General features: G+C 55.4%; 1 protein-coding gene across 1 annotated transcript in view; it reads left to right on the top strand.

The window, feature by feature from the left end:
- Positions 1 to 23,008, top strand: part of KCNK9 (potassium two pore domain channel subfamily K member 9) — a 43,347-nt gene extending 20,339 nt beyond the window's left edge. Inside the window, exon 2 of the mRNA XM_049773963.1 lies at positions 21,888 to 23,008. Coding sequence (XP_049629920.1) covers positions 21,888 to 22,729 — 842 coding nt within the window. The 3' untranslated portion in view covers positions 22,730 to 23,008. The remainder of the gene's footprint in view (positions 1 to 21,887) is intronic.
- Positions 23,009 to 24,347: the final 1,339 nt, after the last annotated feature.

Below are 24,347 nucleotides of genomic sequence, written 5' to 3'. Positions count from 1 at the left end.
CGCCTCTCTTCTTCCATCAGGCCTGCCTTTGGGGACTGCTGTGTGACCCCAGACAGTCTATGGCCCTCCGGGTGTTATCTCTGTTCTGAAGATGAGAATGTTAGCTTTTGGCCTCTACCGCTGCATTTGGACCCCTCCCTTGCTGGGGGCTCTACACAGCCACACATTTGGGGAGCTCTAAGGATGGAAAGGGGTCCCCTGCCTGGTTGCCAGGATCTGACACTGGCATTGTGTGAGTTGAGTTAATCCTGACTCGGAGGGTCAGGATAGGGGTACTAACTTCGATCTGGGACCCTTACTGGGGAGGTAAGGCTTTGGGAAGGGGTCACTATTGCCTTGGTACATCTCTCCCTACCGTGGGCCCCAGGCCCAATCCACAGACCATGGGGCACCCCTACTCATGGTTGGAACCCAGTGCAAGGCTCACAGCCCATCTCCCAACTGGCTGGACATTCCACTAAATGTACTGGCTGTACATTCCCGGATGGTCAGGGCAGGGAGTCTGCAGAGTGGGGAGGGGTCAGACATGGAGGGCCACAGTGGGAGAGAGCCAAGTTTTTCCGGGGGCATGGTGGGGGAGACCCTGATTTTTCCACCCACTGAGTCTGAGCCAACCACTCAGCCTGACTTTCCTCACATGATGCAGGCTAGTGTGGACTTGTACATTTTCCCAACACCCCTGGAGGAAGGAAATGACGGCGGGGGGATGCCAGGGTGCCCCGTTCTACGCAGCATGTACTCTGACTGCTCAGGGGCCATGGTTGCTGGTTTCAAAGTGGATGTGTTGAACAGGTGCCGCTAGCATTTCTGTGTCATGTGGAGAGCCGCCACAGCCGTGGGGGCCAGGGACCAGAGGTGCTCGGTCAGTGCCTGCTGGTGGCCAGCAATTCAGGCGCTCAGAGCTTTTTTGGTGCTCTCGTTAATCCATACAGCAGATAATACTGCAGTGTTCCAGGGCGGATGGAGACCCACTTCACAGCTAATCCCAACCCCTTTGCAAATGTGCTCATCCATAGCGCAGGTTGGACCCACTGTTCATGGAGTGGAAAAGACTCCCCAGAGTTTGGATCCATGACTGAGTCGAAGGAGCTCAGGGTCAGCCTGTCCTCCCCCATCTGCCCTCTCCAGCCTGTGGCCTGCCTCATGGAGGGGGATCAGACTCGGGGTCTCCCGTGTCTGGCACTCACCCAACGATTTGTTCTCACCCCTTCCCTAGACAGAAGGCCATATTCCTCCAGTTCTGTGTTTCTCCCACATCACCAAAGGTATTTTTTTGGGGGATTGGGTGGGGAAAATTTATATCATGCATGGGGATGCTTGTGGCTCACCCCTGTTTCTGTGCTCAGGGCTCACTCCAGGCTCTGCGTTTAGGAATCACTCCTGGTGGTGCCCCAGGGACCAATGGGATGCCGAGTATTGAATCTGAAGGTTGGCTGTGCAAGGCAAACGCCCTCCTCACTCTACTATTGCTCGGGCCCCAGGAGGGATGTTTGACTCTTGTTCTTTGCGACTTCCAGTGGGTATTGGATGGGACCCCGTGGTGTGTGCATGAGGGCGCTCTGCAGTCTCGGTGTGCACTGGGGGTGTTGACACATCAGCTGGTGCCAAGGAATATTGGTCAGTAGAGAGTCAGGGTCTCTGAGCAGTGCCACCACCCCACTAGGGAAGGACCCACCCTGGCTGAACCCCCCCTCCCCCGACATTTCTGGGCAACTACTGGCTGGCACAGGAGCAGTCAGGGCATGGAGTCCAGCCTGGAGAGGGGATAGTGCATTTGAGGGATGATGGCTTTCCTGGGGTCTCCTTCCAAGCAACTGAGCAAAAAGGGCTTCAAGTTCTGTGCTTTGGTCTGGGAGTTGGGGGACTCAGTGGTGGGCAGGAGTTTGGGTCTCTTCTTGGGGGAATGGAACCTCACCTGGTACTGCCTTTAGCAGGTAGGCATCTGGAGCCCTTGATGGTCTAAACCAGTGATGGCTAACTTTTTTGAGCCCGAGTGCCCAAACTGCCACACAAAACCAAAGAATTTCCTCAAAGTGCCAGTACGTCAACTAAACCTTAACAACAAGATTTTAGTATCTAAAAACTCTTTAAAATTTTATAAATTTATTAATTGTGGACCTTCTTGCATGCCAGCTGCAAGGCCTTCATGTGCCACAGCTGGCACGCATGCCATAGGTTCGCCATCGCTGATCTAAACCATCAAGGCCCCCTGTCTTCCTTCCTTCCTTCCTTCCTTCCTTCCTTCCTTCCTTCCTTCCTTCCTTCCTTCCTTCCTTCCTTCCTTCCTTCCTTCCTTCCTTCCTTCCTTCCTTCCTTCCTGTCTTCCTTCCTTCCTTCCTTCCTATCCTTCCTTCCTTCCTTCCTTCCTTCCTTCCTTCCTTCCTTCCTTCCTTCCTTCCTTCCTTCCTTCCTTCCTTCCTTCCTTCCTTCCTTCCTTCCTTCCTGTCTTCCTTCCCCCTGTCTTCCTTCCTTCCTTCCTTCCTTCCTTCCTTCCTTCCTTCCTTCCTTCCTTCCTTCCTTCCTTCCTTCCTTCCTTCCTTCCTTCCTTCCTTCCTTCCTTCCTTCCTTCCTTCCTTCCCTCCACCCCTCCCTTTCTTCCCTCCTTTCTTCCTTCCTTCCTTCCTTTCTACCTACCTACCTACCTACCTACCTACCTACCTACCTACCTACCTACCTACCTACCTACCTACCTACCTACCTACACTGGCTGTTCTCAGGCTGGCTCTGCATTTAGGAATGTCTTAGCTGCTGTACTATCACTCAGGCCTCCCCCCCCCCCCCAACTTTCAAACCTCACATGGTGCCCAACTTTTCCTTTGGCATCTGTAATTCCTTCTCATGGAAGTATTCCTGGGTGGGTGGGTGGGGGTCTTGTCCTCATCCCACATCCCACATTTTTTTCCTTATCCAAATCACCTCTAATGGGAACTTTTGGAGACCAACCCCTACATGAGCCCTCCCCCACAACCCAACTCCACCTTGCAATTCTCTCCCAGCAGCCCTTGAGCCCCACTGGACTTCAGCACCTGGGACAAGGCCACCCCCAGAGACTTAGAGGGGGCCTTTTTTTGTGGGAGTGACAGGCCAGGGACAGTCCAATGGGGGCACAGCTGCAGCTGGCCAATAGGTGAAGAGAGTTGATGGGAATTCACACCTGCTCCTTCTGCACCCCGACCCCCAGCCTTGCTCTGAGGGGAGTTCAATGTCGCAACATGCCACAGATGTACTCCACAGGGTTTGTCAGACTTCCTGGGGGGCAGCGCCCCAGGGGAAAGGCTTAGCTAGGAGGCTCCAGAGTGCATGGGGTGGGTGGAACTGAGCACAGCCTCTGGGACCACCTCACTATGCATGGGGAGGGGAGAGGTCTGGAGATTGGGAGCTGCAGAGGAGCCAGATTGGAGGAGGGGAGCAGAGTCTGGGGTATAAGGGTTGTCTGAGCCTGTTGGGAAGGTCCTGGAGCCTGAAGTGGGGTGTGAGGCTTCGGCCAAGAGCGGGGTGTACCCCTGTGCCACATGAGTGCTGGAAAACATATGCCAGAATTTAAGGTGCATCAAGGCATCAGGAGAGTGGGGGCGAGCACCTCCCAAATTCTAGCTGCTGGTGTATGGGTGAGGGGAAAGAAGCCCAGGAGAAGCCGAGCTCACAGCTCCTATGTCCTCTGGAGAAGGGGGTAACTGTGCCGGGAGGTGGGCAGGCATCTTTGGCTGTGATGAGGAGGGAAAACAGGTCCTGGGCTGGGGCTAGCTCTGCGCTGACACTGTCTCCGGCAAGCCTGTCTACACCCAGGAGCAGGTGCCCCAGCGTGCCCTCCCAAGCCTCCCTGATTGGTGCCTTCACTTGCCCGGAGCCTCTTTGATTTGGAAGGTTCCCTGCAGGCTCCCTACTTCCTTGGTACTGGTTACCAGGGTCCCGACAGGAAACAACCTGGAAGGGCACAGGGAGCCCCCCAAGCTGCAGCCTGGCTGATCATCTGCCTCGCCCACGAGTTTCTCTGCACCCTCGAGCTCCAAGGTCCCAGCATGTGGGACCACAGCCAACATCCAGGGAGCACAGACGGGCTCAGCATTTTCCTTTCCTTTTTCGGTTTTTGGGTCACACCTGGCGGTGCTCAGGGATTACTCCAGATCACTCCTGACAGGCTCTGGGGACCAGCTGGGGTGCCAAGGATCAAACCTGTGTCTGGTGCGTGCAAGGCAAGTGCCTTACTTGCTGATCTGCCTCCAACCCCGTGTTTTTAGCCTTCAGAGCATTTTTCCCGGCCCCCTGGAATTCTTTCCTGAACCCCCGATTCTCCCCAGAACCCTCTGCCTCGTAGCTCTGGGTTCTTGGGTTGGCCCCACCTATTTCTTTCTCCCCTGATCCCCTCAACTCTGTGGATTCCACTTCCAGGATGAGGAGACTAAAGACGAGCCATTCACGTCTGTGCCTGTGGCCTCGCACAATGCTTCTGGGGGTCCAGTTTCTGCTCCCAGCAGAAACAGGAAATCCTCCTACCGGGCAGATCAGGGTTCAAGCATGGCGCAATCTGGAAGCCCCCCTACTCAGCCCTACTCTGCTCTGTTCCTCTGGGATGGACCCAGGGAGGGCCACAGCTGCCCCTGCCCCTTCCTGCCAGCCCCGATCATGTGGCTCTGGTGAATGTGTCTTGTCAGGTCTGGGTGAGGCAGAGCCAGCAGCCTATGTGTGCGTCTGGGCGGCGAGAGGCTATTTTGGGAAAGAGCGGGAGGGAGGCTTTGTTTTGCTACTTCTTGTAATCACGAGGAGCAAACAAGAGTCCTGTCTCTGCTCTTGGACCCCGGGTGAGGCCAATCAGCCGCTGGCTCCCCAAGGCCCTGTGGGTCTGTAGTTGGGCCGTCACTTGTCACTGTCAGACGGTTCCGAGCAGCGTCTGAGTGAGGGGATGGGAGGGGGCACACCCGGGAGTCAGATCCGGACATGCTAGCTTTATTTGCAGCTCTGTCATCTGCCCACGTCCACCCATCCACCCACTTCCCTGTCCATCCCACCAGCCTTCTCCCACCTACTCATCTACCCACCCACTTGCTCCCCCTTTATCCATTAGTCTCTTTACTTACCTATCTGTCCATTCGTATACCCATCTACCATCCATCTATCCATCCCCATTCAGTCATCCACTATCCATCCATCCATCCATCCATCCATCCATCCATCCATCCATCCGTCCATCCATCTACCACCCACTCACTCTTCTACTCACCCACCCATCCCTCCACCCATCCATCCATTCCTCCACCCATCTACCTATTTTCATCATGTCACCCACCTACCCAACCATACATACATATCCTTCTATATCCCCACCTACCCATCCATCCACCATCTACCCACTCACTACCTATCTATCCACCCACCCATCAACTATCCATCCATCCACCCACTCACTCATGTCCCTACCAGCCTTCTCATTCATCCATCCATCCACAATCCAGCCACCTGCCTACTCCCTTCTGCTGAGCTATCCACTCAGCACCCACATACTATCTAGCCACCCATTCACCACCCATTTACTTACTTGTCCGCCTTCCCACTCATCCATCCATTGGCTATTTCTCCAGATCTATTTGCCCAACTGCTCACTCATTCCCTATCCACTAATGTTTTACCTGTCCATCTACCCACCCATCATTATCCCTCCTACATCTACCAGCCATCTACCACAAACCATTCATTCACTTGTCACTGAAGCATCCATACAACTAACTGTTCACCTACCCACCCACCCACCCATCTACCATCCATCCATCCAGAATAAAAATATAAATATAAAGTATAAAGTCCATGTGTTGGGTGAGGCTGCTCCAGGCACTGTGTTTCTAAACCTTAGATCGACAGGTCTGATGAAGCAGGTAGTGGTGGAGAAATAATACACAGCAGTCAGAAAAGATATTCATTGGAGTCAGCTAGCTTCATTTCTCATGGCTTTTTTCTGCCATGTGCTCATTTTTGCGGAGCTCTCCCTTAGCTCTATCCCATGTCTCTTCTCCTGAGAAGCTCTTTCCCAGCCCCCAGGCAGACTTTTTCTTTATTATCCAGAACCTCACCCACCAGGGTGGGGGAAGGCCCTGTAATCCAGGTGTGGTTTTACATACCAATAGAAGAGGTTCAGGAAACAGGAAGTTGAGGGAAGGACCTTTGTTCACTTTACATCCAACCCACCCACCCACCCTTGCACCACGCACCCACCCATCATTCCACCCATTAATCCAACCACCCACCCACCCCCCTGTCCATGTACCGACACAGCCCTCACCTGTTTGTACTCACCCACCCCATGCCTGTTTGGATCTTTGAAGCTGATGCCACAGGTGCTGGCCAAATGGACAAGGTGTGGAGCTGGACATGTGAAGACTCAGCCACTCTGTGATCTGTGGTCCAGGCAGCAAAGCGGGCACCCCATGTTCCCTTTCTGGATCCTGCAATATCCGTTGGTGTCTAGAGAGACTTGACCAGGGTGCAGTGTGTGGGGCCCACCTGGGATGGAGCCTTAGCAGAGGTGGACACCAGAGTTATTTATACCAGATCTTGGTAGCTGGAGAGTATCCGCTGCCCATTGGGCCAGAGGGTGTCTGTAAAGTCATCCTTGGGCTCTGCTGAGCGGTGGACCCAGTCAGCTGCTCTGGTTGAAGCAGGCAGGCAGTGGACAGAGCTATTTGATGTTGGCCTCTCAAGCAAATGTGCCCCAGAACCACCGATGATTGCGCAGGAAGTTCTCTGACCCCTGACTGCTCCACATCATTTGATCTTAAACTGAGGCATTGCGTGGCGCCAAACTGGGGTGCTCTGTGCTTGAATAATCTTGGCTCAGACATTGGGTAGGCCACTCTGAGCTCCTGGGTGTGATGAAGAGCTCGGGGGTCCAGCTCTGAAGCGCTGGCTTTGGGCTTGTGAGGGGTGTAGGGAAGCTGGAGCTCCTAGGATTGAACTCCTGGACATGTGGGGTTCATGCCTGCCTAGTGGCAGATCCCAGAAGCAGATTCTAGCATGCTATGAGAGTCTTGTGTTTGTGAAGTGATTTAGGGAGCTGGGAAGCACTTTCCTGCGAATCCTCCTAATTTGCATAGAGGATGACAAGAAAGAGGGAGGCAGCATCCAGGATCATGAGGAGACACTGAAATTATCTGAGGATTTCAGAAGGGGCCCTCTCTGGGGGAGGCACTGAAAATAGGCCACAGATGGGTAGAGGAAGAACTGAGGGAGGGAGGAAGGAGGGAGGCTGAGGCCTACCTTAGCAAACTGGACAAAGAGGAAGGCAATGTCCCAGGTACCTTTTCATCATGATGCCCCTAAAGTCAAATGTGTGGAGGCTGTGCGGATCATTTGTGATCCGTGATGCGTGTTGTCCTTGCTGCCAAGAGGTAGCTCCGGGACATTGCGGGAAAGGAGGGTGCAGGCCCGGAGAGATAGCACACATCGGTGTTTGCCTTGCAAGCAGCCGATCCAGGACCAAAGGTGGTTGGTTCGAATCCCGGTGTCCCATATGGTCCCCCGTGCCTGCCAGGAGCTATTTCTGAGCAGACAGCCAGGAGTGACCCCTGAGCACCGCTGGGTGTGGCCCAAAAACCAAAAAAAAAAAAAAAAAAAGTGAGTGAGGGTGCGCATGGGGGTGGGGCACACAGCCAGCACCAGCCCTGTATGAAGCCCCCCGAAGGAAGGGGCCTTGCTTCCTTCTGCCTCAGATACCGAATTCTGGCCTCTTGCAGAGAAAGGGGGCTGGGCTCAGGAAGACCCAGGCTGTCGCTTTGCTAGCACTTTGGTTTGGGTGCTTCTGGCTGGCAATATGAACTGCTGTGTGTCTCTCTGGCCATATTATAGGGCCTGGTGCATTGTACTTTCTATCTGGAAAGCAGTCAGGGCCTTAGTACCCTAGTGGAAGAACAAACCACTGTGTCCCCAAACTTGGTTCCTTGGTTCCCACTGAATCCTGCCCAGGAGGATGCCTGCGGGAGCCCCTCTCCTGTTCAAGGATTGGCACACCCCCATGTTTCATAGGGAGGGGTGCAGGGCTGTGGCAGAATTGGGAATGGTGGGGCTGGAGTGGTGGTGCAAGCTGTAAGTCATCTGCCTTGCGTGCACCAGCCTAGGATGGACAGAGCGGTTTGGTCCCCGGCATCCCATATGGTTCCCCCAAACCAGGAACGATTTCTGAGTGCATAGCCAGGAGTAACCCCTGAGTGTCACCGGGTGTGGCCCCAAAAAACAAAACAAAACAAAAATTGGGAATGGACCATGAGTTGCAGGGAAGTTGAGGGCTGTCCTCTCAGGTGGACACCCCAGTTCCCCAGTCACCACATGCCCATCACCACATCACCCTCCCCCCCCTACCCAGACTTGTCCCTGTCCACTCTTCGTCACCTTCCAAGAGCTGATGACAATAGCCCTGCCCTTCCAGGATCCCTCAATACATGGCATTTCTCTCCATGTACAGGCCCCCTGTTCCACTTGGAAGAGTCCCCCAGATCTGCTGCTTTACTTTCCCTGCTCCAGGCCATCTAAGTGCGCACAAGAGGTGCTCAGCAAAGGTTTGGGCGGGTGGAACAGGGGAATAAAGCTGGTTCTCCGGGAGTCTCTGTGATGATGGGGTGCCCAGTGGGACTCACAGGGGAGCATTGGTCCTTCCTTGCAGGCCACATGGCATTTGCTCTCTCTGCACCCACCGTGCTCTTGCTGCCAGCCCTGGCTCTGGCTTGTCTTCTGCACATGCATAATTAAACACTCCCTTACGCCGTGCACAGAGTGGGAAATCTCAGATGAGTGCTTTCAGGGTACAACGTCAGGCTGAGTTTGGGGGCGTGCTGAGCCTCAAGGGCATCATTCTGGATGACCAGAGGCAGTCGTGGCTAGAGCTAGCAGTGCCAGAGAGGAGACCTCAGAGACCTGACTATGCTTTAGCACAACCTCGGAACCATACTTCAGGGATGCAGCGAAGTCTGTGTGATGATTTTCCAGGGCTTTCAGCAACTCTCTCATCTTGTAGGTGGCAGAGTACCTGGGGACAGTGCAGGGGACACTGATTTCCAGGGGCAGGTGGGAGCACAGGGGGGTTTCAGAACCCCACAAGGCTGGACAGACCTTGGCTCCCTCTCACTCCCTTCCCTCGCTGACTCTGTGCCATCCCCCTGCGTGTCCGTCCTCTGGCGTTGCCTGTGTCTCCTGCTGAGCCTTGGTTCTGGCACATTCCTGTGCCCACCTGGCACCCACTCACAGATGGACATTTGTTGGCTGCTTTCTCTCTGTCCAAGAGTTTGGGGTCCATCTGCCCCCTTCACTCCTGCTGTCATTTGTGGTGTCTTGGTATGGAAGGGGACAGGACCAACTATGCCTGTTATACCCTATGGCTTGTTTGATGGCTGCTCCTGTCCTTCAGGTGGTGTAGTTGGCTGTGCCCTGAGCGGTGCCCTGGGCTTCTGCCTGCTGCTGGCTGAGGATACCAGGCAAGCCTGCTGGGCTCTTGTCTTTGTATTTTTATTTTGTTTGCAAGAATAAGACATCTTGGGGGATGGAGCTATAGTACAGTGGGGAGGGCATTCAGCCTTGCACGCAGCCGACCCAGGTTCAATATTCAGCATCCCATGGGGCCCCCCAAGCCTGCCAGGAGTAACCCCTGAGCATCACCGAGTATGGCTCTTTCCCCACCAAAAACAAAACAAAACAAAACAAAACACATTAAGGCAACCTGGGCAGACAAGAGTATTAATGCAGGTTTCCTTCAAAATAGCAGCCAGGGCTACAAGCTACTTGACCAAGAATTGCCAGGAGGCGTCGTCGGTCTTCTTAGTTTAGTGTGGGAGCACTCCCCCCCCCCCCCATAGCCTTCACGTCTTTGCGACAATTATTGGTTGCAAACAGTCACTCTCATCTACTGGGCTGGAGAGTTTCTACACTTCTTACTTGAAAATGGTCTGTGTCCTTGGGTCGGAATAATAGCACATGTGGAGGGCACTTACATTGCACGTAGCTGACCTGGGTTCTATCCCTACCTTCTCATAGGGTTCTTCAAGCCCTGCCAGGATTGATTCCTAAGCGCAGAGCTCGGAGTAAACCCTGAGCACTGTGGGGTGTGGCCACCAAATTATTATTTGGGTAGATACCCACTATATTTCAACTGTTTGCAGAAACCTCACTTGGAGAGCATTCCCTGCCTCGGTGCTCTCATTGTACAAATTGCATGGTTACAAGTGGCTTTGCACCCTTCAGCATGGGTTGGTGGCGATGCTTTATTCGGCTCTCTCTGAAAGCAGATAGAGTAAAAACGTGCAAATAAAATACACTCATGCTCTTTACCCATCTTAACGATGCCGTTGCCTTTTCTGGCTCTTTTTCTTTTTCTTTTTTTTTTAACTTGATGTGGCTGAGTTACTGTTGAATGTCCCTTTGTTTCAGCCCGACGGGTTCCTTTTGTATTTCCTAAGAGCAGAGAGAGGCTCTTAATGTGGCTCTTTGGTTTTATCTGGGAATCGCTTCATCTCCTTGGTGCATGTCTCTTCCGGGGCGCCACTGTAGCCACTGGGGTAGGATTTGTCACAGGGTGGTCAGTCTGACTGCAGTGGCCCTGGGGACGGGGAGGAACCCCGAGTGAGTGATGGCTTCACCACATTGTCCTTTCTCACTGGACTTTAAGAGCTGCTTGATTTTGGGGTTTAGACCACATCTGGCTGTGCTCGGGGAGACTCTGGGCTCTGCACCCCATGGCTGCTTACCTCGAATCCACATTTTCTGCTTGTTTCAACCTTTGCTACTTCCTGGAGCGAGATGAAGTCCCCTAGAACACTGACAGAGTTACAGAGAACACCGGGGTGCCTGTAAGCCCCTGTCCCTGTGCTACCACCCCAAGCCATATGTGGGCTCAGAAAGCACTGTGAGGCCTGGGCTGACCCACTTCTGTGGACAGAAGTGACCCCCCCAGCTGCCCACATCCCAGCCCCAGCTGTGCCCACCAGCCCCTCTTTAGAGGGCAGCTGGGAGCGGAGGGTCAGGAATGGGCAAGACTTCCCCAACTGGCACTGGCAGGCTGAGTCGCCTGGTGGATCCCTGAGCTCTGATGGTGCCCTGAGATCCAAGAGCACTGGGTGGTGGGCACAGGAGGGTCCCTGCCCAGCAAAGAAGCGTGCTGGCTTCAACTCTTTGAGGTGTTTTGAGTACAGTACCGGGGGCCAGGATTGAAAGTCTATATAGATTCTCAACTGGGGTTTTTTGGGGATACTCATAATGTGGAGGTCTTGAGACTCATTCATTCCTGAGACCCAGTGGTTAGGAAAGAGGCCGCTGGCGACATCCCTCCCAGCCTGACACCTCTCACAAGGAGATAGGAGGCCATGTCAGTGCAGGGATGGCTGGTTCTGGCTGGCCAGAGTGGAAAGATCTAAGAATGGGGTGGGACGAAATATGCCCAGGGCAGCTGCAGACCGGGGCTGATGAGGGTTTCTTCCTGTTTTAAAAAAAATTAAGATTTTTGGCCATATTCAGCAACATGCAGGCATTACTCCTGGCTTGCACTCAGGAAGCACTTTAGGCGGGCTTTGGGGACCCTATGGGATGCTGGGGATCAAATCCATTGGTCGCATGCGAGGCAATTTCTTTCTACTTCTTTCGACGTCTTTGATGTGAACCTTCTGGTTGCTCCTGCGAGAAAGTAGTGTCCTGTGGTTGTGAATCTCAGCCTGGAAAAAGTCTGTCCTGGGGAGAAATCAATGTAGCCAAAGCCCGAGATTAGCAGAGATGAGGCTTTCCAGCAGACTCAGCCTGTCAACGCGGGATCTTGTTTTTTCATCTTTATTTAAACACCATGATTACAAACATGACTGCAGTTGGGATCTTGGCGAGGTCAGGGCCTCGTGCATGGTCATGGGCTGATGCAGGAGGAGTCGGCAGTCTGGGACCTGTGCGTCCCATAATCCCAGCCCAGAGGGGCTGATGCTCTCTTTGGAGAGGTCCATGCCACCTCCTCGCAGCATGGCCAGCGAGTATGGCCTTGAGCAGGGACAGGTCGAGGAGAACCCGCTGGACCCATCTTTTAGGAAGAACCCCAAGGGTGCCCCCATATTCTGCTTCTCTCTCTGAGTGTCTGCAGTGCAGATATTAAGCCTGGGGGAGGCTTTGCTGTAGGGCACGTGTGGGCCTTAGTCTCGACCCACATGCCTGTCATGTCAGGTCCAGAATTGACCCCAAATCTGGAACCAGCTCCTGCCAACAGTGACTCGAGCCTGGAAGGGGGCAGGGAGGTGCTTTCGGGAGGATTGCAGCAGCTATTTGTTGGTCCTGCTTCCAGGGGGTGGTGGTGGATGGAGGACTCAGGGCTGGGCCCCACACCTGCCTGGTGACCCACCCCGGAGTGTCTGTGACCCTCACCCAGAGGCCTGCCGTGGCTAGTCTGCAGCTCTGGTTTGGACGTAGTAGTTGGAATTTGCAGCCTCAAAGAATAGGCTCTTTAGCAGGGAGACTTGTGACATGCTCCAGGCTGGCCTGGTGGAGACATTCTCTGTGCTGAGTTGGGGCTGTTGTGAGAAATTGTGGTGTGTGTTGGGTTCCCTTTCTCGGGTTAGTATAGAGACGCCGGCATTTGTGAGCACTGCCCGGGGTGGTGGAAGAAACAGACTTCTGGGGACCATCTTGTCTCAGAGTCAAATCCAGAGCTGACTCTGGGGGTCTATGCGGGGGGCTTGGAGCTCTGCCCAGAAGGGGTACCTCTAGGAGCCTCTGCTTGGCTGTGTACCAGCTATTGAGGCTTGCTCTACTGTCTGACCCCCCCCCCCCCCCAGTGACGCAGGTGCTCTCTGCTGGCGTTGCACCACCTCACCTCTGTTCCAAGCACACTCCTGGTGCTCAGCAGCCTGCCCTGGGCTAGTCGCTGCACTGGACTCCCTGGTGCCCAGCGCTGGGTAGGACGCAGGGCATCACTCTGTACTCCTCCAAGTCCCTGCCCTCCCCTCGTCACCATCACATCATTGCCCTTATCATGGGTGTTGTCGTCTGTCTTACATCATGGTCACATCTGTTATCATTGACCTAGCATCATCCCATCATTTTTTTTGTTTTGTTTTGATTTTTGGGCCACACCCGGTGGTGCTCAGGGGTCCCTCCTGGCTGTCTGCTCAGAAATAGCTCCTGGCAGGCACGGGGGACCATATGGGATTCGAACCAAGAACCTTAGGTCCTGGATCAGCTGCTTGCAAGGCAAACGCCGCTGTGCTATCTCTCTGGGCCCCATCCCATCATTTTTGCTCTGCTTTTCCTTTTTCGTTTTGGGGCCATACACGGCATTGCTCAGGGCTGACTCCTGGTGCTGTGCTCAGGAATAACTCCTGGTGGTGCTTGGGGGACTCTTTGGGATGCTGCAAATGGAACCTGGGTTGGCTGTGTGCAGCACAGCGCCTTCTGTGCTATCACTCTGGCCCCTCAGCTGGTTTCCTTTTGCTCTCATATAGCACCCCCACTCTGTGGCACTCCAGGGTCTTTCTGTCTAATGGTGGAGGAGCTGCTAGCTCGCTGGGGCAGAACCTGCTGGTCTGGGTGTGTGTGTATGGGGGTGGGGGGGAGTTGCCATTCCACACAGCATCCAAGGAGGTATGAAAGAAAGTGTTTCTTTTGGGCATTTGGAGTCCCCTGGGTGCGGAGCACAGACCTTGTTTCTCCAGAGGTGTGGGGTGGCCCCGTGCTGGACACCCACTCTCAGGGGTACCCACAAACACTCTCTTCCTTGGAATCCCAGCACACCTGTTTTCTCGTCGCTGTCCCCAAATCATGCATACAGTGACCTCCAGAGTCAGGGACCTGGTGGGAGGTGCCTGAGTCTGGCACAGGTGTCCCCTGGGCTGAGGTGCCTCTCTTGTCTTGTGTCCACTGAGCTGCTACTGCAGCTGTAGCTGAGGGGCCAGAGAGGAAGCAAACCTGTGGGGGAGGGGGCGCGATTAGGGGAGGGAGGTTGGGCATAAGGTGGCAGCAGCATGTACAAAGGTCCTGAGGCTCGGGGCCAGAGAGATAGCATGGAGGTAAGGCGTTTGCCTTGCATGCAGAAGGATGGTGGCTCGAATCCCGGCATCCCATAGGGTCCCCCGAGCCTGCCAGGAGCGATTTCTGAGTGGAGCCAGGAGTAACCCCTGAGCGCTGCCGGGTGTGACCCAAAAACCAAAGAAAAATAAAAGGTCCTGAGGCTGGAGAACCAGGCAGGCAAGCACGCGACCGCAGCTCAAAGTTCACTTCTGGTCAGAGCCCAGGTGGGAGATACCCTGTGCCAGCACCTTGCATTTCAAGGCGCTCCTGTCCTCTTCCTTTCGCACCCCTGCCAGAGGGCTGGTGGGGTCCAGGCAAACGCCGAGTTCTGGGTGCGGAGTGTCTGGTGCTGAGTGCTGGGCACTGGGTGCTGGGTGCCGAGTGCCCGGGGCCGGCTGCAGAGGCAGCTAGCTGCAGTTTGCACAGAGCTGGGAGCTGCCCAGCTGCTTTTCCACGACGCTGGGTTTTTCCACTCGGCCGAGACACGCACACCTTGGCTCCCCTTACATAAGGGGCCTGGGAGGATGGCTCCAGCACATGCATGACGGGGCCACACAGGTGTGTGTTTGTGGGTGCGTGTGTGCATCTGTCCATGTGTCCGAGAGTCTGGGCATCTCTGTCTGCCTGCTTCTGGGTAAGTGTGTCCAGGGCTACGTGTCTGGGCATTTATGAGAGTGACAGTCTTTGTCTGTGTGCACACGTCTGAATGGCAGGTCTACGCGTGTGTGTTCGTCTGTGTGTGTGCGCCTGTGTGTGAGTGTGGCTACGTGTGTGTGTCTGCGAGTGGGTGCCTGTGTGCTCATGTTACTCTGTGGGCACGTCTTGGCTGCATTTTCCCGCTTGTCCTGCTCAGTGACCTCACGGGGAGATGGTGGCAGGAGAGACGGGGTGGGGGGTCACTAAGCTCACTCAGCCCCTCAGCTCTGCTCCAGCTGCTGGGCTGAAGACAGAGGCTGGTTGCCAGCGGCGCTGTGTGTGGCGTCTGCCCACCAGCACGCACTGCTGCCAGTGGCTTCGAGCATCTTCACTCCTGCTGCTCTGCTTTCCCTGCGGCTGATGCATCTTTCTGTGTGTGTCCGTTCATGTGTGTCTGCCTTCTTGCCCCCTGTTTGCACCTGCAGTATGTGTATCTCAGTCTTGCCAGGCCCGCTGAGTTCTGTGGTCACAGCGCCCCTGCCCAAGATCACTCTGTCCCTGGCCAGAACAGCTGACCTGGCCCGGATAGGCCAGGGAGATGGGCACAGGGCCCACCAGTGCCCTCAGCAAAGGCACAGATACGTGGTGCTCGGGTGCTGTCTGCTGTCGCTTCCCAGGTCAGGCAGTGGCAGTGGCCTGAGTGTGAGGTGGGAAAGCTGTGCCCCCGGGCCTGTCACTGCATGACAGTGAGAATGGGCTCCCCTCAGTTTCCCTTGGCACAGGGGGTACAGAGAGAACTGCAGCCCTTAAAGCCCCTGACGGGACTTCTGGGTGCTGGGTTCTGGGTTAGGGCCCAGGGGGCATCGCTACACAAAGGTGCCCTTCCCTCTCTCTGCAGTGCCAGCAAGTGGTACCCCTGGCATAGCCACTGGGGTACCATGGAGACATGGTTGATGTGCCCCACAAGCACTGGACCCTCAAGTGCAGGGGATGGACAGGACAGTAGCTGAGTCCCAGGACAGAACCCTCCACACTGATGTTGGGAGGCAAAACCCCTGAGCCAGAGCGCTGCTGCCTCCTCTCCTGCACCCATGGTCTGGGGCATGCTTCAGCTGTGGCAGGAGCGTCAGGGGACCAAGGAGAGCGGCAGGGGGATTGGGGGGCCAGGGAGGCAGGGTTGGGTTTGGCCATGACTGTGCCCAGTCTGGAAGTGATGGAGGCTCACGCTGCCAGCTGATGGGGATGATGTAGATTGTATTTCATGGAGGAAAGCAGGGGTGGGGACTGCCTGAGACCTCCCCTCGTGGCTCTGCTTACCCCACCTGGAACCTTGCCTGTGCTCTGACTGCACCCCCACCCACTTCCAGGCTGAGTTCTGAAAGACAGCTTCCTCCTGTGTATAAATGAAGCACCAGCTCCCACTTCCCATACTTGTCCTTCCTTCCTTCCTTCCTTCCTACCTTCCTTCCTTCCTTCCTTCTTCCTTCCTTCCTTCCTTCCTTCCTTCTCCTTCCTTCCTTCCTTCCTTCCTTCCTTCCTTCCTTCTTCCTTCCTTCTCCCTCCCTTCTTCCTTCCCTCCCTCTATCTTTCTTCCTATTTTTCTCCCTTCCTTTCCTCCTTCCTTCCCGCTCTTCTATCTTTCTTTCTTCCTTTCCTCCTTCCCTCCTTCTCTCCCTCCTTTCCTTTTTCCCTCCTTTTCTCTCTCCCCCTCCTTCCTTCCCTCCCTCCTTCCTTCCCTTCTTCTCTTCCTTCTTTTCTTTTTCTTTTTTCCCTCCTTTCTTTTCTCCCTCTGTACATCCTTCCTTTTCTTTCTTTTTCTTAAAGATATTTTTATTTAAATAAAGGCCCATGGTTTGCAAAGTTATTGATAGTTAAGTTTTAGGCATATCATTTTTAAAAAGATAAAATTCATGATGAGATACACATTCATCATGAGATACACAGTCACAAAGTGTTCATGATTGAGTTTCTGTCATACAATGTACAATACCCAGTTGTACACCCAGTGCTCCTTTCCCACCAGCAATGTCCCCAGTTTCCTGCCTGCCTCTGTGACAGGCATTTTTCTTCTCTCTCTCTCTCTCTCTCTCTCTCTCTCTCTCTCTCTCTCTCTCTCTCTCTCTCTCTCTCATTCCTCTCACTCTCTCTCTCTCACACATACAAGCATGCACATACACAGACAAACACAGATACACATACACACATACACACCCCGTAGTTTTATCTATCTCTAGCCCCCATCGGTGCTCAGGGCTTACTCTGGGGATCCCTCCTGGTGGAGCTCTGGGCCTCAAGCCTGATTGGCCATGTGCAAGGCGAGTACCCGACCCTCTGTGCTCCATCTCTGTGCTGTCCCTGCAGCCTTCGGCATTGTCTTTTGGAGGGGGGGGGGGATCGAAATTAATTCCTGGCTCTCTCCCTGACCAGCCTGGTATCGAGGCGCCCCCAGGTCTATGTCCCATTTCTCTGGCAGTTAAATCTAGTGGATTTTTATGGCAGGTCCTCGATTTGGGAGTCTGAACTTGATCCCCAGCGGGGTTTGGTGGGTAGGAGGACTGAGGGAAGGGCAGGGAGACGAAAGCTGGCTGCAGACTTTGGCACCTTCCTTGGCCAGTGGGACTCCCACCCCCATCACAGGGGGAGATCTTCCTTCTCTGTGGCCTTTAGTATAGAGGAAGCAATGAAGGGGATGCAGGTGCCTCCATGCCTTGCACAGGGCCCAGTGCCAAGGGTGCACGGAAGATGCCCACTCCATGACAGTAATGCTGCGGCTGGACTCACTGATGGCCGCTGATGGTCGCTGCAGGGAAGAGGCCTCCTGCGGACACTCCTAGTCTGGCTTAGTGGTTTCCCCAGGACCCTCCCTGCCCGGCCCCTGGGTCCTGTGCCCCCCCACCTGCCACTCCAGTGGTTCAGGAGACCTGACCTGGCTTTGCAATGGCCCGAGTGCCCGCCAGAGGGCGCGCTTGCCTCTTTGGCGGCCGGCAGGGGTCGGTGGGCCCCAGGGTCTGGCACTGGACTCCAGGCGCACCCCACGAGGGCCTTTTGTGGGGGCCTCTCCTGGGCATTTGGGGGTTCTTAAGTGGACGCCCCATGCATCTGGCTCCCAAACTCCATACTCCACACCTCGGTAAGGAGGTGGTTGCATGACCCGGCCTCTCCTGTCCAGTGTTTCAGTCCAGGTCAGAACTGGGCCTGGGAGTGTGGTGCAGAGCCCCTGTTCCCTTTATTCTTGCTTGGGAGCAGCTCCGAAGTACTGGGGTGTGGCCCAAACCCAGCTCTGTGTATGGGAGTCACTTCTGGTGGACTGTTTGGGGCTGGGCATGAAGCTTGGGTCTCTGCATCCAGAGCATGTGCCCGGCCCCCAACCTCTCTGGAGACCCCCACCTGTCTCCTGCGGCCTCATTCGGTCTGAGTTTTGGGTTCCCCACTGGTGTTACCTGGCCCCACGCAGCTACTGGATTCTGTTCTAGAGCAAATGAGGGTACGGTGCTGGTGGCCTGCGTCAGGGGCTCTGGCGCCCACCTCTTGGGTTCCCTCTATGCTTTGAAAAGACCCCTTGACAGATAGCCCTGACCTGGTTGAGTGGTTTCTCTGCCCTGCCCCAGCTCTGGGTTCTGGTCTCCATGGTTATCTGAGAAGTAGCCTTAGTGCTTAGACCCAGTGTCCTTCTGGGTACAGCCCTATCACCCCCTCACTCCCTCACTCCTCCCTGGAAGGAGCCAGGGATTGGGTTATGACCAGACATAAGGGGTGCAACAGGGGCTGGACCCACCTCTATTTCTCCAAGAGACAGTGGCCCTGCAGATGGAGGTTCTACACTACTCAGCCCAGGCCTGTGCCCCTGCTGGGCCTCCCTGGACTTTGGTCGTCACCCTGGGTCTGGCCCAGGACATCTTGTCCCTTGTGGACTGGCCATTCATCTAGAAACTAGTCCAGTCCCAGGGGAGGCGCCAGTGCGAACACGCACATGTGGGGCAGGGCATGGCTTGCCTTTGAACTCTGTTAACATCAGCACCACTGGGCAGTGCTCAGACTGGCAGTGGGGGCCTGATCCCATTACAAGAAAAATTAAAACTATTTTTAGCTTCTCCACAGGGTCCTGAAAGACTTTTGGTGCATCTCTAAGGTCTGAGTCGAGCACACCTTGGGGTGTGCTGTGCCAGACCTCGATGGTTCAGCGCAGGGCTTGGCTTAATGCCCACAGGAAGCATCACCCCTTCTCAGGGCCCAGAGGGGGAGAAGAGTGTGTCAGCCCAGGGGGAATGAGGTCTGTGTTTCCCTCTGGCTGCCACAGACCGCTTGTTTGTGAGAACTTCAAAGGACTGTGTGGCCCCAGGATCTGGTTTATCAGGGACTAAGAGAAAGTCAAGGTTGAGTGGCAGCTCCCAAGGTCAAGGGCTGCGTGGGAAGCAGCCGGATGCCCTCTGAACTCTGACTGAAGTCACTGAAGTCGCTTCCTGCCCCTCAGGCCCCCTCCCGCCCCCTCAGGCCCATGAGTCATTTTCCTTTTCTGGGCTTGCGGACACCTGGGCCTGGGGTGGAGGGAGGGAGGCGGGAGGCTAAGTGGGCAGCTCTGCCGCAGGGGGTTGTGTGTCTGTAGGGAGCACAGTGGGAGCCCCAAGACTGAGGTGACTGCCAGCCATTCAGACTCACTCCCTGATGGAATCGGGGCTCAGCCTCCATGAGTATGTATTCAAACCCCTCCTCCTTTTCTTTTGCCCTGGCAGAAACTGCCCTGGCAGTGCTCAGGGGTTACTCCTGGATCTGCACTCAGGGTCACTCCTGGCAGGTTCTGGGGACTCTGTGGGATGCCGGGGATCAAACCTGTGTAGGCCAAGTACAAGGTAATTGCCTTCCCCGCTGTGCTATTGCTCAGGTCCCAACGTCCTCCTCCTCTTTCAGGGCCCGTGTGTGCCCAGGTCCGGATGGTTTGTCACCCTGTGTCCCGCTTGCCACCTGGTGTGGAGGCTGCCTCCACTCAGAGCAGCTGAGCTTCCCTGAGAAGTGGGGTGAGGGGCAGCGCTCAGAAGAGGGGGTAGACGGGCATGAACCATCTGGCCCCAGCCTGGCCTCACCTGTCCCCCTCAGTACCCTGGGAGCACCACTGGGCAGCATCCGCAGGGACCTGAGTGGCTGGAGGATGTGCTGAGGGTCAGCAGAGGGCCTGGGGCCGGCAGCTGATCGGTCTGTACCCAGCAGACTGTGGTGATTTCCTGGTGCACAGAGCTGGGGCCACAGTTTGCTCCTGGCTTACAAAGCACTTCACAGTTTGCAGTGGGGTTCCGGGGGCCAGGTGTGCACCCCGGTGGTCTCCGGGTGCTCCATTGCTTGGTCTCTGCTTGCACTGGGGAGTCAGAAAAAGCTCTTAAATGGGGGAGACACGACGCTATCAGGCTGTGCTCAGTGGCCCAGCAGCAGCTTCTCATCGTGTTGTGGGCAGCAAGAGGGTCCGGCTGGTTCTAGGAGAACGTCCTTGGTTGTGGCCCCCCATGCTGCTAGGCACGACTGTGGTCCTGCCCTGGCCAGAGTGTGTCCACCCCCTTCCCACACATCCTCATGCTAAGCATGAGAAAACAGGGTGCCCAGTGGGAACCTGCAGAGCCTCACCAGTGCGGGTCAGCACTGGAAGATTCCCACAGTATCTGCCCCATGGACCTCTAGGCCCTTAGTTCCCCCCTTTTTGGGGGTGTTTGGGCCACACTCAGTGGTGCTCAAGGATTAGTCCTGGCTCTGCACTCAGGAATCAATCCTGGTGGGCTCCGGGACTCTATGGGATCTGGGGATGGAACCTGGTTGGCCACACGCAAGGCAAACATCCTCCCTGTTGTACTGTTGCTCTGGCTCCATAGTCATTCTTATTAACAAATAAATGTGTTTTTGGTTTACAGAGGCCTTCCCAGTAATTCTTGGCCACTTGAGATAGATCCGAGGAAGCGTTGTCGCTGGCACCTCGTGGTGCCTGGACCTGTCTGGAACCCCATGCTGTTCTAGGGGGGCCCTCCAGGGGCACATTTGGTGAGGTTCTAAGACCAAACTGGTGCCAGGACCAAACTCTGTGCTCATGCCCAGTATACTGGAGGCCCCACCCCAGCAGGACTGTCTTTCTAGGACAGACAGAAAATGTGCTGGGCCCCCAGGTGTGGGAGTGGCAGCAAACAGGCCAGACCACAGTTCCCAGATGAAGAACTCTGGGTCCCCACAGTGTTAGACAGGAGATGGTCAGGCCAGCACTGCTCCCAGTCTGCCACAGAAGGAGGCAGGGGTAGGATGAGAGGGAAATTGGGGACATTGGTAGCAAGATTGTGCACTGGTGAAGGGGGTTGGACATTGTCTGACCGAAACTCAAACACGAACAATTTTGGAACTGTGTATCTCACAGTGATAGCAATTAAATAATTGATTTTATAACAAAAAAAGGTGGAACTGGAGCAATAGCACAGTAGGGAGGGCATTTGCCTTGCACACAGCTGACCTGAGTTTGATCGTTATCATCCCATATGGTGCCCTGAGCCCGCAAGGAATGATCCCCGAGTGCAGAGCCAGGAGTAACCCCTGAGCACCACCAACTGTGGCCCCCAAAGCAAAAAACAGTAATAACTGCAAAACAAAGTTAGGGCCCGAAGTGGAAACCTCATGCCCCAAATCCAGGACATTGGGGAGATGTGAGTCTGGAAGCAAACGCTGATTCAGGAAATGATACACATACAGTGAAGGGGGTAAAACAGGTTCAGGAATTCCACACGCAAGCAAGCCTCCGCTCCTAAGAAGCAGAGAGCTAACTCAGTGGTAGAAAACTGAAACCGCAGCGGTTTCCCCCTGAGACCCAGGGTCTTTCTTAGCAAGGGTTGGTGGTCTATGGCACCAATCCACAAGGTGTTTCCTCCAGAGGCGTTTCCAGCCAATGAGTAACAAGCATTTACGGAATAGGGAGAGACTCAGTTAATCCTACAAGGCATGGTCTGGGGTGTTTCAGGGGTTCAGAATGGCAGGTACCCCGATTTCCGACAGGCTCTTCCTCTGATCCTGCCTCTTCCTAGAGACATGGCCCTCCACATGCCCCCCTCAATGCCCACCCAGTCCTCCCACAGTGTACCCGAATGGACCCCCATTTCTCTTTGGCCCTCTCTCCTGAACAGGCATTAAGGGAAACATGTCACATCCCCTCCCCATTTCCCTGCTCCTGGGAACCCCAGTCCTCCCTCGCTCCCTCACTCTGTGTGCTGTGCTCTGTCCTCCCACAGGCTACGGGCACGCAGCTCCGGGCACGGACGCGGGCAAGGCCTTCTGCATGTTCTACGCGGTGCTGGGCATCCCGCTGACGCTGGTGATGTTCCAGAGCCTGGGCGAACGCATGAACACCTTCGTGCGCTACCTGCTGAAGCGCATCAAGAAGTGCTGCGGCCTGCGCGACACGGACGTGTCCATGGAGAACATGGTGACCGTGGGCTTCTTCTCCTGCATGGGCACGCTGTGCCTGGGCGCTGCCGCCTTCTCACAGTGCGAGGAGTGGAGCTTCTTCCACGCCTACTACTACTGCTTCATCACGCTGACCACCATCGGCTTCGGGGACTACGTGGCCCTGCAGACCAAGGGCGCACTGCAGAAGAAGCCGCTCTACGTGGCCTTCAGCTTCATGTACATCCTGGTGGGCCTCACGGTCATCGGCGCCTTCCTCAACCTGGTGGTCCTGCGCTTCCTGACCATGAACAGCGAGGACGAGCGGCGGGACGCCGAGGAGCGGGCGTCGCTGGCCGGCAACCGGGCCAGCGTGGTCCTGCACCTGGCCGACGAGGCGCGGCGGGGCCGGGCCCGGTACCGGGCCGATGCCAGTGACTTGCAGTCGGTGTGCTCCTGCATGAGCTACCGGCCGGCCGAGCTGGGGGGCCGCCCGGCCCTGCACCCCAACTCCTTCGGCGCCAAGCTGGCCCCCCACTACTTCCACTCCGTCTCCTACAAGATCGAGGAGATCTCGCCCAGCACACTGAAGAACAGCCTGTTCCCGTCCCCTCTCAGCTCCATCTCCCCGGGGTTACATAGCTTTACTGACAGCCACAGGCTCATGCGGAGACGCAAGTCGGTCTAGGCCGGGGGGTGGGGGGTGGGAGGAAGGGGACGTGGCGGTGGACACTCGGTGGGGGCTCCAGAACCTTCTACAGCTGCGGCATCCCCCTCCCCCTGCCCCTCGCCCAGCACCTTGGCCTCGAGGTGGAGGAGGGTTCCGGGCCTTTATGGCGGGACCGTGTCCTCCTGATCAGCCTCCTCCTGCTCTCGGTCTTGGTTCTGTTTCTTTCCAACTTTCCCCCGATCTGCCCAGACTCATCCTGTCCCATCCAAACTGGTCTCTGAGCATGAAGCATGGATCCCTCCCTCCCTCCCTCCCTCCCTCCCTCCCTCCCTCCCTCCCTCCCTCCCTCCCTTCCTTCCTTCCTTCCTTCCTTCCTTCCTTCCTTCCTTCCTTCCTTCCTTCCTTCCTTCCTCCTTCTTCCCTCCCTCCCTCCCTCCCTCCCTCCCTCCCTCCCCCTCCCTCCCTTCCTCCCTCCCCCTCCCTCCCTTCCTCCCTCCCGCAAAGATTGCCTTACATTCCTCCCCAGCCAGCCCCTGCTCCGGGGCAGCTATCCAGGATATGTAGGAGAAGGAGACCCTCAGACGGAGCCCAGAGGGGTCCTTGTGCCAAGCCACCCTCCCCAAGCGAGTGCCTGCCCGCCCCGCTGATTCTGACCCTGATTCCTTCCGCTTCCTCTCCAGGATGGGGTGCTGCATGCGTGCGTGCACGTATGACTGCGTGTGTGAGTGCGAGTGCGTGTGTGTAACATAGGATGCAAAGAAAAGGACCAGGCCTTTCTTTTCCTTCACCATCCTGCGGGTTTGTTACCAGCCTGATTTCCACTGCTTCCCAACAAAATGGGAAAACAAAGCCCACGGGCGTTGCTTTTGATTTGATTTTATTATTTAGAAAAAAAATTCATCTTGCCCAATTCAGCACATCCCAGGGGCCATCCTTAGTCCAGATGTGTCAAGCCCATGAATTTTAGCTGCTTAGGTTCAAAATGGAATTTACTGATTTTTAGAGGGCAGGGGTGGGCAAAGACCATGAATCTGGTATTTTTTTTTTCCTTCTCAGCTTGTTGGGCCAAACCAATTTTTTACAGCATGCATTTTGTTAAACAGGTAATGTGCTAGCAAACAAAACAAGAGCGAGGAGAAAGAACCCACAGCCCCTACTAGAATGACTCAGATGTATTTTTCCCTTGGCCACCTCCACTCCTGGGAGCATCCAGGGCACCTGGAAGAATATCAACTGTGTGACACCCCCTTCTGATCGATTCAATGGTGGTGGCTTCAGGAAGCCACTGGCCTGCTTGAGAAAGGGGGGCAGTTCCGGAAGGTTGCAGGGAGTCATGGCACAGAATTGTAAGTGGAGACAGTTTCTTTCCTAGTGAAAAACCCCATATTGTTCCTATTTGAGAAACTGAGGTATTCAAAGAGTGGTGTCTTGGCTTGCTGGGAACTTGTGCTTTTCAGGGGGTGACTGAAATGGTTAGTGGTCCAATCCCTCATGGCTTTCAAAAGGAGCTGAGCCTTGTGGGAATGCTCCTCTTATTCTCTGCGGGGCCTTATTCCCTGTGTCCCCTTCGAAGTGGGATGCTTGCCTGAGCACATGCTCGGGGCAGGCTGTGCTCCTCTGGCTCCTCCTTGTCTGG

Source organism: Suncus etruscus, chromosome 5 (genome assembly GCF_024139225.1).
Source record: "Suncus etruscus isolate mSunEtr1 chromosome 5, mSunEtr1.pri.cur, whole genome shotgun sequence".
Classification (NCBI taxonomy): Eukaryota; Metazoa; Chordata; class Mammalia; order Eulipotyphla; family Soricidae; genus Suncus; species Suncus etruscus.
Note: the sequence above shows the minus strand (reverse complement) of the source record. Positions and strands in the feature narration are given on the sequence as shown.